At 35.6% G+C, this 17,671-nt stretch overlaps 1 protein-coding gene and 1 pseudogene across 1 annotated transcript; both read right to left on the bottom strand.

The window, feature by feature from the left end:
- Positions 1 to 10,166: 10,166 nt before the first annotated feature.
- Positions 10,167 to 13,487, bottom strand: LOC131039815 (uncharacterized; annotated as a pseudogene).
- Positions 13,488 to 13,801: 314 nt separating this feature from the next.
- LOC131039785 (uncharacterized) lies at positions 13,802 to 16,973 on the bottom strand. Its single transcript, XM_057972624.2, has 2 exons — positions 16,614 to 16,973; positions 13,802 to 14,863 (listed from the first exon to the last, which is right to left on the bottom strand). The coding sequence occupies exons 1-2, from the start codon at positions 16,897 to 16,899 to the stop codon at positions 14,070 to 14,072; spliced, it is 1,080 nt and encodes a 359-aa protein (XP_057828607.2). The 5' UTR covers positions 16,900 to 16,973; the 3' UTR covers positions 13,802 to 14,069.
- Positions 16,974 to 17,671: the final 698 nt, after the last annotated feature.

Below are 17,671 nucleotides of genomic sequence, written 5' to 3'. Positions count from 1 at the left end.
GTGTGTAGGCTATATAAAGCCTTATATGGACTGAAGCAGGCACCAAGAGCATGGTATGAATGCTTACATTCCCATCTTGTGAAGATTGGATTTGAAACGACAAGTGAAGATAGTAATATCTACTTGAAATCAGAAGGAGATCAGATTCTGATCTGTGAAGTATTTGTTGATGACATAATCTTTAGTGGAGATGACAAGATGAGTCATGACTTTGTAGATGAGATCAAAAAGGAGTTTGAAATGTCACTCATAGGGGAAATTGAGTTCTTCATTGGACTACAGATTCAGCAAATGAAAAATGGAATCTTTATTAATCAGTCCAAGTATGTCAAAGAAGTGTTGAAGACCTTTGGCATGGAAGACAGTAAACCGGTTGGTACACCAATGGTGACCGGTTGTAAACTATCAAAAGGGGATGACTCCACATTGGTAAATGAGAAGGAATACTCATCAATGATTGGTAAGTTGCATTATGTAGTGCATAGAAGACCAGACATTGCACATGCAATGGGTATTACTGCTCGATTTCAACAAATCCCAAGAGAATCCCACTTGGTAGTAGTCAAGCGGATTCTTAGATATCTGAAGGGAACTATTGACTATGGGTTATGGTATCCATACAATAATGAGTTCAACCTGAGAGTGTTCACAGATGCTAATTGGGCTGGTAATGTAGATGACCAGAAGAGCACAATCGGTGGTGCATTCTTTCTTGGTGGTAGACTGGTCTCATGGATGAGTAAAAAGTAGAGTTGTATCTCTTAGTCTACAACAGAAGCGAAGTATGTTGCAGATTTTATAAGCTGTACACAGACTATTTGGATGAAGCATGTATTGAATGGCTTCAAAGTTCCTGTATCTGAACCGATAAGTATATTCTCTGACAATACAAGTGCAATTAACATATCCAAGAATCCGATTTTACATACTAGAACCAAGCACTTTGAACTCAAGTATCATTTCTTGAGGGAAAAGGTTCATAACAAAGAGGTGGTATTGGAACATGTTTCCAATAAGGAGCAGTTAGCAGACATATTCACCAAGCCTCTACTGAAGGCTACTTTTACCTATCTGAGAGGTGAGTTAGGGGTGCTTCCCCTTCAAGAGGTAATCTAAAGGTTTGTGCACCACATCAGTTAGATCTTACTTTGCTATATCTTTTCAGGATTGATGTGTTGAAGGATGCTACTCCTTAGGGGGAGCAACTTAGTGGAATAGGGAAGCTTTTGCCTCCATTTTGGCATTGTTTTCAAAGGGGGAGAAGATGTTTAGTGAAAAGATATCTGTAGTATTAAGGAGAAGATGTGATGTAGAAAGAGAGATATCTTTGTATATTGCCATCAATGCCAAAGGGGGAGATTGTTGGCATATGTGCAGAATATGTTGACATGATGATATTGTGTTGTCATTGATGTTAATATGCTGAAAGAGAATCGGTAATATGATGAAGAGTGAACCGGTAACATGATGAAGAATGAACAGGATTATTGAAGCTAAGCAACTGACAAAGAGAACCGGTATGATGTTGTGAACCGACATATGTGAAAAAGTGAAGCGGTATGATTGTCCAAGTGAACCGATATGATGTTGTGAACCGAAACCGGTATGTCGGTATGAGAACTAGTATATGGGAACCGGTATGTCAAAATGAGAACCAGTATATGGAATGTTTTGTATCTAGGGTTCATATGGCATAACTATCGGGTGGTAGTCTCACCTTCAGAGTTTCCGGTTGAAGTGTTTCAAGCCTGTGTGTTTCAAACGATGGCATTGTGTGATGAGTTAGCATTGTAATGGAGATTAGATCATGTTGCCACATTAGCCTCGTGCACGTGAAGGATCTTGCATGAAGGAGATTGATCCTATCTACCTCAGGAATGTGCGAAGTCTCTGCAAACGGTGGAGAACGCGTGATGGGTTATCACCTCCAAGAAGCGGCAAAGAATGAACGATGGAGAATGTCTTGAGATCTGTTCAAGACCATTGTATTCAAATGCAAAGTGTTCAATGGTTAGGATTGAACTGACTAAATTTCTCAACCTAAGTGTTAGGGTTTAGGGTTTATGCTAAGGTTGTTGGCAAATGTTGTGTGTGTATCTATGTAGAGATACATGATTCTTGCCAGACCAGTTGAGAGGACTGATACTTGCATAGTGTGTGTGCAGAAGGAAGGAACTAAAGTGGATCTACATTGGCATTGAGTGCTATTACCAGATCATTGTAATACCTGTTGATCTCTAATCAATTCAATAGTTGAAAAATCCCTTAACAGGGTAGCTTTAACCAGCTTGCTATAAATCCTTTAATAGGGTGACTCAAAGCCATTGAGTTCATAAAATCCTTTAACAAGGTAACCTCTAACAGGGTTTAACCCTTAACGAGGTATTCTAGCCATCCCTTAACCGGGTGATCCCTAATAGGATTGGTTCCTAATAGAACCTATTGTAACTGTCCTTAACCAGACTAGGCTTTTAATAGAGCAGACTTCTAAAGAGTTCAAAACAACTTGTGGGTATTCATCCCCACCATGGTTTTTCCCAGTTGGGTTTCCACGTGAAAAATATGTGTGTCATGTGGGATGTCCTTTTCATGTGATGCTTTGTTGTTTTCTGTCAAGCAGTGAATCATGTTGATCTAGGAAGTTATTATATCTCTAATGATAGATTATCTATTTATGCATAAGGACAAAGTGGAAATGAGGGAGTAGGTTGTATGGAAAGCTAAGAAGATTGACCAATTCATATCTTTCACAGTTGCATTGTGTTTAACCGGTAGTAATCTAATTTGGACCGGTGTAAGGGATTGCCAGTAGTTTATAATCTGCAATCAAATCGATTCAAGAAAAGTTTTTGTCCCTGCACTGATTCACCCCCCCTCTCAGTACTGGTTTGGTACTCACTATTTATCACTGAGTTATCACATGTTCTTTTGACCTAACTTCTGATACTATTCCTTAAGTGCATCTTTCTCTTCGTCATCATGATTTTGCAAAAGTTCCTTCCTCCTAGCTTGAATAGATGACAACCTCTCCTGTAGGACAAGAATGAATTCCTGAGCAGAATTCAATTCATTTTGTAACTTCACTTTTTTCATCCTCTCAACATCATAATCTTCAAGTACCATCTCAAGTTGCTTTTCCAAACCCATATCCATGGATTCCGGATTCAAGAGCTCCCTCAAGTTGTTAAACTTCCTCTGAGGCACAAGGATCTGATACCAATTGTTGGAATCCAAGAACACTGAGAGGGGGCATGAATCAATTTTCTACCAGAAAGATCAGTTTTAACCTTATTAAAACATGCATACGCCAACTGATATACCGATACATATATAATTGAAAGAAGTAAAGAAACCATAAGCCAATCACATAAATGGATACCATAACATATAGATATATACATGGAAAACCTCAAAGAGGAAAAACCATGGTGGGATTTATGACCCACAATATCAATCCACTGGCCATATGAAGAGATATTACAAAATATAGGGGCCTGCACTTGTAGGAAGGCTTACAGCCTAGAAAACACTACTCAATCAAAAAAGGAGCCTCACTAACTACATATAAATCCAAACTACAATTTGGAGAAAATATTGAACTGCAAAGATAGCATCTTCTATGCCTGAATAAAGTTCCAGTTAAGCTCTGTCTATTCCAGTCTGAAACCCTCAACCCTTTACCAGAATAACCCTTACATAAATATCCTCACATACATGATCTCTCTCATATGTTTTGCATTACATAACATCATCCTATTCTCCTATTAATCCATTTCATATCATATTATATGTCAAAATGATCTAACAACTGACCTAAATACCCTTTACAATTCATCATGCCTTATGTTAGCTTACAATGATATTTACATTATGAACAAACATGTTGGCTAGATAAAATAGATACATGAATATAAAAAACAATTGCCAATTTTGGATCCAAAAGATGTCGGCCTCCAATACTGATAACCTGATTCTAAACCATGTTAGCTTGCATTATTGGTAACCTGAGAATTCATTTCAACCTGCCAGTGCCAGTGCTGGTGCTGGTGAAGTATCTGTGAAGTGCATGTCGATACATAAATGAGCCAAAATATGAAACTAGGATAAATTTCCATGTTGCCATCAATGACAACATAGTGAAACCAACCAATTGAGTGTCAATTGCCAACATTACCATGGAAACATAGAGAATACTTAGAAGTACCTCTTAAATATATGAACACTCTCTTCATCGCATCCTAATGAACCCATCCAAAACTAGCCATAAATCGAATAAGGAATCCCTCTCCTTGTGCAATGTTTGGCCTCGCACAGACCATATTATATATTAGGATACCAACAACATTTGCATAAGGAACTTTGGTCATGTCCTCCATCTCGGTAGGAGAATTTGGATAGTCTTTCACAAAAAGATTCATCCCTTGTAGAATAGGAATATCTAGCTGTCTACAATTTATCATACTGAATCTCTCCAACATAGAGTTCACATATTTTCTCTGGTTGATCCAAATCTTTTTGTGAGCTCTATCTCTTATGATCTCCATTCCTAGAATATACCTCGCTGCACCTAGATCTTTTATCTCAAATTGTGTTGACAACTGGGACTTTGAATATAAAATCATTCTCTTCTCATTCCCAATGAACAACATATCATCCATGTACTAAAAAATAAAGAGAATATGACCATTCTTATCTTTATAATAAACACAATGGTCGTATTTAGATCTCTAAAATCCCAGTGACAATACATAGGTGTCAAATTTCTGGTACCACATCCTAGGAGATTTCTTAAGACCATAAAGAGATTTCTTCAGCTTGTATACTGGATTCTCTTTAACTTTCTCTAAAAAGTTCTTTGGTTGTGACATGTAAATCTCCTCCAAGTCACCATGAAGGAAAGTTGTCTTCACATCCATCTTCTCGACTTCCAAATCATTAGATGTTGTGAAAGATAATAATAGTTGAATGGATGCTAGCTTATCTACAAAAGAGAATATCTCCCCATAATCAATTCACTCCACTTGCGAATATCCCTTTGCAGCCAACCATGCATGTACTTCTCAACACTGCCATCTAGATCCAGTTTCTTCTTGAATGAGTTTTACATCCAATGAGCTTTCATCCCTAAGGCAAAGGTGCTAGATCCCATGTCACATTCTTCTTCAATGCAACCATGTCTTCATTCATGGCTTCCATCTAGGAATCTGCATCATGTATATACATTGCCTCTTTAAAAGTCCCAGGCTTATCAGTGTTATCAATCAGAGAAAAGATTCAACCAAAATCTAACAACATGAATAACCAAACCTTTTTGGTGAATATTTGTATCTTTCAGGTTGCCACCTATCACATGTAGACCTCCTTAGAGACTGAGGTTGAAGATCTTGTTACTCTTCTTAACTCTTTCAGCTACTAGAGCTCTCCTAATTATCAGGTCCCATAGGAATACATAATTCAACTCTCTCGGGAGTGGGTGGAATTTGAACTACCTCCTTCTATTTCTTTTCCTTCTTTGGCTGCAAATCAATTTTGCACGATCTTAGCTCTCTAAATATTTACACTTCTACTATAGAGCACCTTCTTTGCAATTGGATCCTAGAGCTTGTACCCCTTCACATAGATACCATAACCAATGAAGATACACTTAACCGCCTTGTTCTCCAATGTAGATCTCCTTTCATTAGGCACATAAGCATATGACTCACAACGAAAGACTCTTAGATGTCTCATCGAGGGAATTTTACCAGACCATGATTTGATAGGGGTCTTCTCAACAAGAATCAAAGTAGGGGATCTATTTATCATATAACATGTAGTGGCTACCGCCTTAGCCCAAAATTTTTGTTCAAGGTCAACACCACCCATCATAATCCTAGCCCTTTCCATCAACATTCTATTCATCCTCTCCACAAATATATTTTGTTGTGGTGTATATGGAGTTGTCTTATGTCTTTCAATCCCATGGTCCTTACAAAACCTATCAAACTCAGCAGAACAAGACTCACCATCATTATCCATCATCAAACACTTGATTTTCCTACTAGTATGATTTTCAACCAAGGACATAAATTCCTTAAACCAACTAAAAACTTCAAGTTTACTCCCGAGGAGATAAATAAATGTCCTTCTAGAATAGTCATCTATGAAAGAAAAAAAGTACACAGATCTATTTAAAAAAGGCACATTAATAGGACAAAATACATCAGAATGAACATAGTCCAAACCCCATAAGACTTATGAGAACTCGAATAAAAAGAAACATGGTATTATTTTTCATAAATGCAATGTTCACAAAAGTTGAACTTGAGATTACAATCATCAAGGACTTCAACACGACTCTTATTTTTCAAGGCTTGTAGGTCATTTTCACCTATGTGGCCAAGTCTTTGGTGTCACAACATTGTCTTCTCAGCTAGGAGATTCATCTCCAAAGTATTAGTACCCTTAGGTCCCCGAAAATAATGACCATTAGATGTTGATACGATAGTTTTCTTCTTTGCATGATCTGACGGTGAAGATGAAGAATCCAAAGACCTTTTCTTAGACTTCACAGAATTGCCATTGCACAGAATCGTGCATGCATGCATCTTATACAGAGTGCCTAACCGAACACCCTTAACAAGCACCATAGAACCTCTGATCATCTTGCATCCATCTTGCGATAAAAAAATTACCACTCCCACATCGCTCAACTTGCTAACTAAAAGAAAGTTTTGTGCCAAACCAAGAATGTGAAATACACCATCAATCCCCTTTAGTCTACCATTAGGGAATTGGATCTTGACTCTTCCACGACCAACAATTTTTAGGTGAGAGTCATCACCTAAGTATACCTTCCCACCATCATATTCTTTGTACTTTGAGAACCAACCCTTGTGAGAGGTCATGTGGAAAGAAGCACCTGAGTCAATAAACCATACATCTTCCAATGCATGGGTTGCCAAGGTAGTGATGAAAGCATCTGCATCATCTTGAGAGGATTGGTCAAAATCAAAATCAAAGGCTTTCTTGTTTTTCTTTTTTTTTCTCCTCTTTACAATCTATTTAGAAATGACCGGATTTGCCATAGTTATAGCATTTAGCCTTGGAATTTTTACTAGAAGACTTTGATCTCCCCAGAGATTTTGAGTTGCCCTTCTTGTCCTTCTTCTTACCTTTCTTCATTGATCTCCCATGAGAAACAAGGGCCTCCTTAGCCATATGAAAAGACTTCCTTTGCATTTCTTCATAAAACAGTGAAGCAACCATAGTTTCCATCTTGAAAGTGGTTGTTGTGCTTCCAATAGCCATAGCCGAGTGGTCCCATAAATCAAGAAAAGAACATAGTAGGAACATTCAACATTCTTGATCATCAATTTTTAAACCAATAGAGTTTAGTTGGGAACTAACATGTTGAATGCATTCAAGTGATCCACAACATATCCTCCTTTCTCCATTATCAGAGAATACAACTTCTTTCTCAGAAAAAGTTTATTTAACAAGGATTTTCTTTGATAAATGTCACCAATCTTTTTCCAAAATGCATCAGTAGTCTTCTCCTTATGAACATTCAAGAGAACAGAGTCAGCCAAACAGAGTCTTACCAGACCCTTAGCTTTCTGATCCATTGTACCCCAATCATCTTAGGCTATAGTCTAAGGTTTTTGACCAAATATCACAACCCAAAGGTCTCTGTCAATGAGCATGTCCTCCATTTTGAGTTTCCACAACTCAAAATTGCCGTCATTGAATTTATCCATTTCAATTCTTCTAGATGTGCTTACCATCTTAAATCTGCAACTGGGTTAAGAATTTTCTACTTGCAAAAACTTCCACTAAAAAGGATATGCACAAAAAACCCTACAACCCACTAAGGATAATAAAGCTTGTCGGGCTCTGATACCAATTGAAAGGAAAGAAGAGGAATGGAAACAACCTTCCTAATGCAAACCCCCAAGGAGAGTGAATGGAAGTCTCTTTGCAAACCCCTGTATAGTGTTATAGATAAAAGAAATAGACACACTAACAAATTTCAGATTTAGCATAGACACATAACACAAAATATTTTAATGTGGAAAAACCCTTTCAGGAATAAATCCACCACACCAAAGCATAGATCAATTGTATTATAGTAAAAATCTATTAAAAACAATATGTAGAGTCTATGCTCTTGCAGGTGTCTTCAACTGTGATATCTAAATCCAGAATAATTTTCGCAGCATAACGATGTCTTTCAAAAAATACTTAACTCTTGTTCTCTTCAACAACACATTGTATTTATTGAGTTTACAATGCAATTGGAAGTAGCTTCTCAAAAGCATCCACATTCAATGTATCTACAACATATAATTAAAAAACTTGATTTTTGTGCACAACTCTTTCATAAATATTATTTATCCCACAAATGCAAGGTTTTCAACAAAATCAAGCCTTTCTACCAAAAACAAGAACTTTCTATTTTGCTCCAAGGCTATTCATGTGGAAGATTTGGTCCGTTGAAAATCTTTCTAAAAACCCGCACAAGAAAAGAAAACAAAACTACACAACCACTTGTCGTAAATGGGGAGATTTAAAGAGCTCCAAAGAAAATTTCTTCTCAAAGTTCCTACCTTGTGACAAGTGTAACAATTTTGCTTCCTCAATGCTTGTTGCTTGCACTTTGGAAATTTATATTATAACATTAAATTAATTAAATTAGCACACATAGCCAATTAAATAATTAATTAAAAACTACTTGGGACTCCTAAGGTTGAGGCACCTTAATCCCAATAGACATTTAGTTTGATTGTTGAAGGAGCATTCCATATCGATAGGTGTCATAGAATGGTGAAGGTCTGGTTGTCAAATGTAAAGAACAACTAGTCGATATTATTATCCATTTGGTTACTTCATTTGCACCCAGTGTGAAAGTGTGGGTACATTACATGATGTCTATAGATTGAATACACAAGAATAATAATAGGTCCAAGTACCTATTTTGACCATGGTTTTTTAAGTTTCCATGTAAATATAGTGTTCTCTTGTGTTGATGCATGGTTGTGCTTATCTCTTGCATAATTTTTTTATGATATTGTGAGATGTAATGATATATATGTTGCATTAAGTTTTAAGTTAAAATTGTTATATACAAATTCATCCCCCTCTCAATATATCTGTATGCATAACACTTAGCATCAGAGCTAAGTTCCTTGGAGAGCTTAAAAAGAACAAATTACCTATTCAATAATGGATCTACTTTTGATCATGTTTAAAAAAAAATCAAAATATAGCATAATTTTAAATTTCCATTTCTTAATAAATACGATCCATCCACGTGCATGATAAATGATATTTCAAGCTTAAATAATTTTTTGATTTTTTTATTGAATTTAAAAAATAATGCTTGATTTATTTTTATTTTTATTTTATTATTGTTTGATGATTGGTTTGTCTATCTATCTTTAAAGGAAATTCACATAATAATGATCCATCATTCTCTCAAACAAGGCCAAAATAAGGTAAGTTTGGAGTTACCATAGAATAATAGGGGCCACCCCGGTTATGCTTCCTATGGTTCATGGGGAAATATAGGCCCCGAGGGATCTGGCTGGTCATCAAAGGCAGGCGAGGGCAATATGTAGCTTGACCGCTGATACCTCGAATAGCAGGTCGATCGATACTCATTGAATTAAACTTCCCACCCTAATCCAGTTTAGTTTCTGTTCCGATTGTCTGATTGTGATAGGTATTGTAATGGGCGGGCAGGTCAGTTCGGTGGGGAATCAGCTCACCTACCTACCAATCTACCAACGTGGTGATTCAATCTACCTGAACTCACCAACTCACCTACATTAAGCTTTCGTTTTAGAAGGAGGAGGTCGAGTGTGACCCTTCCTATTCAGAAAAGAGAACAGGCGTAAAACAGAAAATAGAAGAATAATAAAAAAAAAAAATTCAATTTTGAAGACGAAACATTTTCCTTAAAAGAGAAATTCACATAGTAATGGTCCATCATGGCCTCACACAAAGCCAAAATATGTTTGCCTAAACATACTTTTCAGTTGACATAAATCTCATTATTACAATAAAACCAGGAGATAGAATCATGGAAACAGAGTTTTTTTCTGATTGTTTTAAATTAACAGCTAGCACAATCCAAACTACCAGCCAGCACAATCCAAACTACCAGCCGACTTTACAAACAAGCTTTACAATTGGGAAACAGAGTTTTTCTTGAAAATACAGAGTGTGCAATCTGCTGAGGTAAGAGATGAAGTTTTATACTTGTCTTCACCACCATTATACGCATTGGCCCACCCACCTTCACAGGGCTCTTAAACGCAGGTCTATAAGTCTATCCCAAAACACCCTCCACATTGGAAGAAACATTGATAAAGTTGAATTGGATTTCAAGATGATTGTAAGACTTTGGTAATTGTGGATCCGGTCATCCTCGGTAGTAATGGGTACGACACTGATAGATAAATCTAGCATTTGAGGTATGACAATAATAATGCTGTTATACCGTGTTGTGTGTTCGAAAGTTAGTCGAAGTGTCGAAGGAGCATTCCATACCGACAGGTGTCCTTCTGGAATGGTGAAGGTCTGGTTGTCGAATGTGAAGAACAACTGGTCGACATTGTTATTTCATTTGGCTACTTTGTTTGCACCCAGTGTGAGTGTGGGTGCCGTACATGATGGCTAGAGATTGAACCCAGGTGTAATCCCTGCTTTTTCCTTGTGGCCTTCTGCCAATGAAGTGGGCATTGATTTGGAGATCGTTGTCAGAAACCTGGGTGAAATCTTCGTTGGTCTTGCAATGGAAGTAAAACATCACACCATCGCCTCCTACGAAGCTGGGATCATAACAGTGTGCTCCAAATCCATTACAGTTAGTCTTGCGCGCTGCAACATATTAACATTCACAAACATCAATCGATGAAAACGAAAAAAAGAAAGATTGATGTGGTCTACAAAACAAGATCTATTAAAAGGAACCTAATTTTTGTAGCGTGTATTTTATTTTTTAATTAACAGAATGTCGATGTACCTATTCATTAAAAAAATATCTATGTTGTCATAGTAGAAAATCCACATTCTATTGGATAGAAGTATTGTACTGATTTTGAGATGAATTCTTTACTTTAGGTCACTTACATGTATGGATTTATATAAACTACTTTAAAAACTGGTGGATATGGGTTAGTGGCTGAGAAAGGGTGGCTTCCATGGAAAATTATATATAGGTATGTTGTTACACTAAAATCGGTAAGGTTGGTGAATTTTTAATTCAGTATTTTCATTTATATCTAGAGTGACAGTTAGTTTACAAGATCAATTTTCAAATTTATGAAAGTTATTTTAACATTTCATCTCTAACATAGTTTAGGAAAATTGAATTTGAGTTGAGATTCTATATTATATATAGATTAATTTGTAGATGTTAGTGAATTTCCAAATCAACATCTTTATCTATATCTAAAATAATGATTAATTCCTAAAAATATAATTATTAATCCAACCTTATCTAACATATTATCACAAAATTAGAAACGGATTCTCCAGTGATCGTGATAAACAAAGAGAAAGATAGACAACACATTGAACTATTGGAATAACATTGAAAGTCAAAGATGTCAATTAGAATATTGTTGAATAGCACAAGCCGACAAAGAATATGGTTGAGATGACGACAACTTCAATTCAATTTATCAAAGAGATAAGTAGATTGCCATTAAACTATGTAGTTTTACAAAGAAAAAATTTATTGCTAGCAACCTAGGGTAAGGAGAACAAAAATATTAATATATAGTATGTAACTCTGATTACAAAAAAATTAAAGAAGATCCACAGTGGATACAACTTTTATAGTGCATATTTTGGGTTAAGTAAATCTAAGTCTATAGGAATGAATAGATAGTGAGCATGTTCACCCAAGTCTATGTTACAAAGGAAGAACACTAACACACTAGATTGAGAAACAAGGGAAATATCTTAAGGATAGAACAAAAAAAGGCTAGGACATTAACATAACATGCAATCCAGATCTGATGTTGACACAACTTTCAAAGAGTTGGAGACCATAGTCTAGTTCAAAGTCAAAGTGGCTACACATTTCTTGTAGACTTGCACCCAATATAAGAAGGAAATGCCAACATATTATTGAGAAGATTTGGTATCTACTTGGGAGGGAGAATGTTGATACCTCAATAGAGAAAATAACTAAGAAAGTATCTATATTTCTTAACATATAAGTCAACACCTGAAAGAAAATTGTTTTAATTCCAAATCCTCTAAAGCCTCTAAAACCATAACAAAATCTAGTCAATACAAATTCCTCCTCTCAAAATTTGAACTTTCTCAATAGAAAATCAGCTTGTAACAAAACTAGAAGCAAATATAGATTTCATCGAGGTAATTTATTCAACACTATCTAACACATTATCATAAGATTAGATATAGTTTCTTCAAAGGCTCTGATAAAAAGAGAGGAGAGTAAGAAAACCCATAGCATTACAAGTCAAACAAGACAATTAGAATATTGGTTAATAACATAAGGCAATGAAGAATGCGATTAAGAGTGACAACTTCAATTCAAAAAAATTATTTTAACTTAGGTATTGGTTGGCATAATATAAAGAGGGTTGGAATAAATCTATAATCTAATTTGACTATCACTACATTATTCAAAATTTATCTTTTTAGAAATTCTAATTACTCATGTTTCATTTATAGGGATGTTAGAGTTAAAAAGTGTTTTATTTTAGATCTATTTTTTCTCAAGTACTTTAAGCTTACTTAGTTCAAGTACTTTTTATGTTTCAAGTCACATGAGGACATGTATCATGATCCCCTTTTACCCTCACTTCAGGTTTCTTTAAGATTGCTTTTTTGTTTTTTATTTTTATAATGATTCAATCTTTCATATATGAAGTTTGCAATCGATGATAATTCATGTTTTGGATCTCAATTCTTACTCTCCAAATCAATGGATTAGAGCACATGGATAAATTTGTGGTGAAGCTTTAGAACTTTTCTATAAGGGTCCACACATGGTGTACACTACTATTTTCATATGTTCAAAAGATTCTTTTATATATAATAGTTATTTTTATATGACTTTCTATAACTCTTTCTTTTTCTCTCTTTTTAAGACAATTATTTGAATGTGGGCAATCTTTGAGAACTACAAGATTAAAAAATCAACTCAAACATTGTAAAATTTTTTTAAATATTTTATATTAAATATAACAAATTACCTATTCAATAATGAATATACCTTTGACCATATATTTTAAAATTCCAAAAATAACTAATAACGAATAACGATGTGAATATTTTTTAAATATTTATATTAATAACTCTTGCCCCATCTTGTCAATTAGCTTTGACTAGGAATGGTGGAATGCTCAAAGACGCCCGTTATTTCAGAAACTTCCTTTCAAGATTGCTCACTTATCAGCAGCTGCCAAACCTGCTTCCAAGGAGTCTCTTAAATCTGTGAGAACACTTACTGAATGGAAATGCATGTGTTATCTATTCAATAGTGAAGGCACCTTTGATCATAAATTTTAAAATTAGAAAAAAAAAGGGTAATTTTGAATTTCCATTTAATAAAGAAATTTGATCAATATATGATAAAAGATTTTCAAACTAATTTTTTAAAATTTTTTTTATTTAAGACATTTTAAAAGCAATACTACATAATTACATAAAAATTACTTTGTTGCTCACAAGCCATGCTTATTTTATCATATGAGATGCATATGATGTGGATTCGCAAAACAGAAAATAAAGAATAATTTAAAAGGAAAAATGAAAAAACTATTTTGAAGACGAAACCTTTTCCCTTAAAAAGAAATTCATATAGTAATGGTCCATCACCTCCTCGTACAAAGCCAAAATAAGATAAGTTTCCCTAAATATACTTTCCAGTCGACACAAATCTCGTTATTACAATAAAACCAGGAGATAGAAGCATGGAAAACATGCATTTCTCCATGCAAACTTAGAAAGAACCCACTAAATCTGTAAGCATATGGCTATATAAGTATATATTTTATTAGCATAGAAAGCTGATGTAGATCCTCTCAGCCATGCCCTATTTCCACTTACCTACGGCACACAATACCAGATCCATTACCCAGCTTGCTAGCACAATCCAAACTACCAGCCGACTTTACCAGAAAGCTTTCCAATTGGGAAACCGAGTTCTTCTTGAAAATACAGAGCCTGCAGTCTGCTGAAGTAAGAGATGAAGTTTTATACTTGTCTTCACCACCCATGATAGGCATTGGCACTCCCACCTTCACAGGGCTCTTAAAATCGGGTTTGTATGTCTGTCCCAAAACACCCTCCACATTAGAAGAAAGATTGAGAAACCTGAACTGGATTTCAAGATGAGCAAAGCAATCATCTGAAGGAATTTGGTAATTGTGGATCCGGTCATCCTCCTTAGTAATGGGCACCACACTGATAGATAGATCTAGCATTTGAGGGATGATAACATTAATACTGTTATACTGAGATGTGCGTTCCACAGTTAGTCCAAGTGTGGAAGGAGCATTCCATACCGACAGGTGTCCTTCTGGAATGGTGAAGGCCTGGTTGTCGAATGTGAAGAACAAATGGTCGACATTGTTATTCCATTTAGCTACTTTGTTTGCACCCAATGTGAGAGTGTGGGTGCCATACATGATGGCTAGAGATTGAACCCAAGTGTAATCCCTGCTTCTTCCTTGTGGCCTTGTGCCAATAAAGTGGGCATTGATATGGAGATCGTTGTCAGAAACCAGGGCGAAATCTTCGTTGCTCTTGCCGTGGAAGTAGAACATCACACCATCGCCTCCTACAAAGCGGGGATCATAGCAGAGTGCTCCAAATCCATTACAGTTAGGCTTCCGCTCTGCACAGTTTAGCATTCACAAAAGAACAATCAATGAAAATAAGGAAAAACAAAGATTGTTTTCTTATTATATTTATTAGAAAACAATTGTGTATACTTGTAAATATGGTCTAGAAAAACAAGATCTATTAATATTTTAATTTATTTTATTTTCTAATTAGTAAAATGTTGATGCATTTATTCATGAAAAGAGAACCCACGTTGTCATAGTAGACAATCCACATATCTATTGGATAAAAGTATTCTGCTGATTTTGAGAGATGGGTTCCATTTAAAGAGATCCTATGCTTTAGGTCACGTACATGTCTATATAAGGGTTAGTGGCTGAGAGAGGGTGTCTTCCATGAAAAACTATATATAGATCTGCTATTACACTAAAATCTGTAAGGTTTTGTGAATTTTTAATTTAGCAGAATGGCAGTTAGTCTATGAGATCAATTTATGGTCAGCCTAACATTTCACCTCTAACATAGTTTAGGGAAATTATTTAGGGAATTGAATTTGCATTGAAATTCTGACACTGCATATAAATTAATCTGCAAGAACTATTGAGCTTCAAAATCAACATCGTTCATCTATAGAAAAAAAATTTAGAAGATCAATTCCTAAAAATACGATGATTAATCCAACCCTATTTAGTAGATTATCACAAGACTGGAAACAGATTCTCCAGAGGCCGTGTAAGCAAAGAGAAAAATAAACAACCCATTCAACTATTGGATTATCATTGAAAGTCAAAGATGACAATTAGAATATTTGTAGCACAAGGCGACGAAGAATTTAGTTGAGGGTGACGACAGCTTCAATTCAAATTATTTAAATCAGATATGGGATGACAGAAGACAAGCGGCGTTGCAATAGATCTCATCATCAAAAAGATAATTAGACTGCTACTAAACTATCCAGTCTCACACAGGAAAACGTTACTGCTAGCAGCCTAGGGAAAGGAGAATAAAAAGGATTAATATATAGTATAAACTCTGATTACATGAAATAAGAGAAGATCTACAACTTTTATAGTCAGTTACTAATCAATGGAGATTTTGGGTCAAGTTAATCTAAGTCTCTAGCAAGGAATAGATAGTAATAGATAGTAATGTACGTTCACCCAAGCCTATGTTACAAAGAAATAACACTAACACACTAATTGAGAAACAAGGGAAATAACTTAAGGATAGAATAGAAAAGGGCCCGCACGTCAACATAATATGCAATCCAGATCTGATGCTGACACAACTCTCAAAGAGTTGGAGAACCTACTTTAGTTCAAAGTGAAAGAAAATGCCTAAATATCCGGATCTGATGGTGACACAACTTTCAGAGTGTTGGAAACCACACTTTGAACTAAAATGCCAGTATAATGGTTGCAGACTTGAACCACAATAAAAGAAGGAAATGTCAACATATTAATGAGAGCTTGGAATCCAATATCTACTAGGGAGGGAGAATGCTGATACCTCAAGATAGTAAATAGCCAAGAAAGTAACTGTTTTATTAACAGAATAGTGAACACCTGGAAGAAAATAATTTTAATTCCAAATCCTCTGAACTCTCTTAAACCATCACAAAATCCAGTCAATCCAAAATTTTCCTTTCAAAATCTGAACGTTTATAATAGATAATTAGCTTGCCAAAAAACCAGAAAAAAAAAAGGATTTCAATGAGCTATATCAAATATCTTACTCCATTGTGCATACCCAAATCTAACTCACAAAGCATTCTAATAAATAGTTAAGGTGGCATTTCTTACTTCTGCAGGTGGCTTCGCATTTGGGGCCACAATCAGTATAACAGGCCTTAGCCGTTGGATCTGCTGGCTTACGCTCAGGACACTGCTTGGGGCACGTAAGAGTTACGTTATAACACTTGTACCCACGAGTAAGGCATTGGGTTGTTTGAGGAGATCTGGTCGTTCCAGCTACTCTAGAAGGTGGTGGTGAAGGAGTAGTTGGATTACCATAAGAATCCGCTGCATTAGACTGCACGAACAAAGCAACAACTATCACAAATAAACAGAATACCTTAGTCATCTCCATCCTCTCACACTCCCAAACTCACAACTACAACCAAGCAGATATAACTTTGTGCAGTGAAAATCTTTCTACAGTCTTTGCTTATTTATAGAAGGAAAAGTGATGTGCCAATGATACTATTCAATTTTTAAAACCCATTATTAATTTGCAAGCTGTTTTCAACTGGGTATTAGTGAATGCAGCAGATGGGTTTTGTTTTCAATACACGTAGCTTAAAATTCGCTTGGGATTGAGTGAAAAAGTAAAAGGAAACTTCTGTTCCTGATAAGAAGCAACTACGTAGTTCATGGAAGCATTGAATTATGAGCAGCGCATAAAATGGTGAAGGTCTTGTGTCTTCCAATGCCATAATTGGTTGACCAAGACTAGAAAGGGAGGAAAAGCTCACATGGAAGCTCAGGTTTATGTTAGGGTTTTGATGTTGATGAATAGTTTTTTATTTTTGCATAAAGTTGTGTAAGGAAATCCTGCTCAGCTAGGGATCAAGAGATTATATGGCCTCGCTGTGCCTGTCCTTTTATTGAGAAAAGGTAACTTTAATAAATGAGAGGAATGAGTGAAAGTCAAAACTGCACAATTCTTTTTATGGTTGTGAGTGCAGAGGCAACACACAGCATTAAAGGCTCACTAATTTCCATGCTCATACGTTCAAATAGTTAAAGTTTGTGCCAGAATCTAACGCACCATGTAGAATCTCAATGAATAAAAATATTGACAGATCGCTACAAATGCGAAGGAATGATAAAATAAGTAGCTGGCCAAGGTAATAACTGTT

This window comes from Cryptomeria japonica, chromosome 7, assembly GCF_030272615.1.
Source record: "Cryptomeria japonica chromosome 7, Sugi_1.0, whole genome shotgun sequence".
Classification (NCBI taxonomy): Eukaryota; Viridiplantae; Streptophyta; class Pinopsida; order Cupressales; family Cupressaceae; genus Cryptomeria; species Cryptomeria japonica.
The sequence above is the reverse complement of the archived record's forward strand: the minus strand, read 5'-3'. Positions and strand labels throughout refer to the sequence as shown.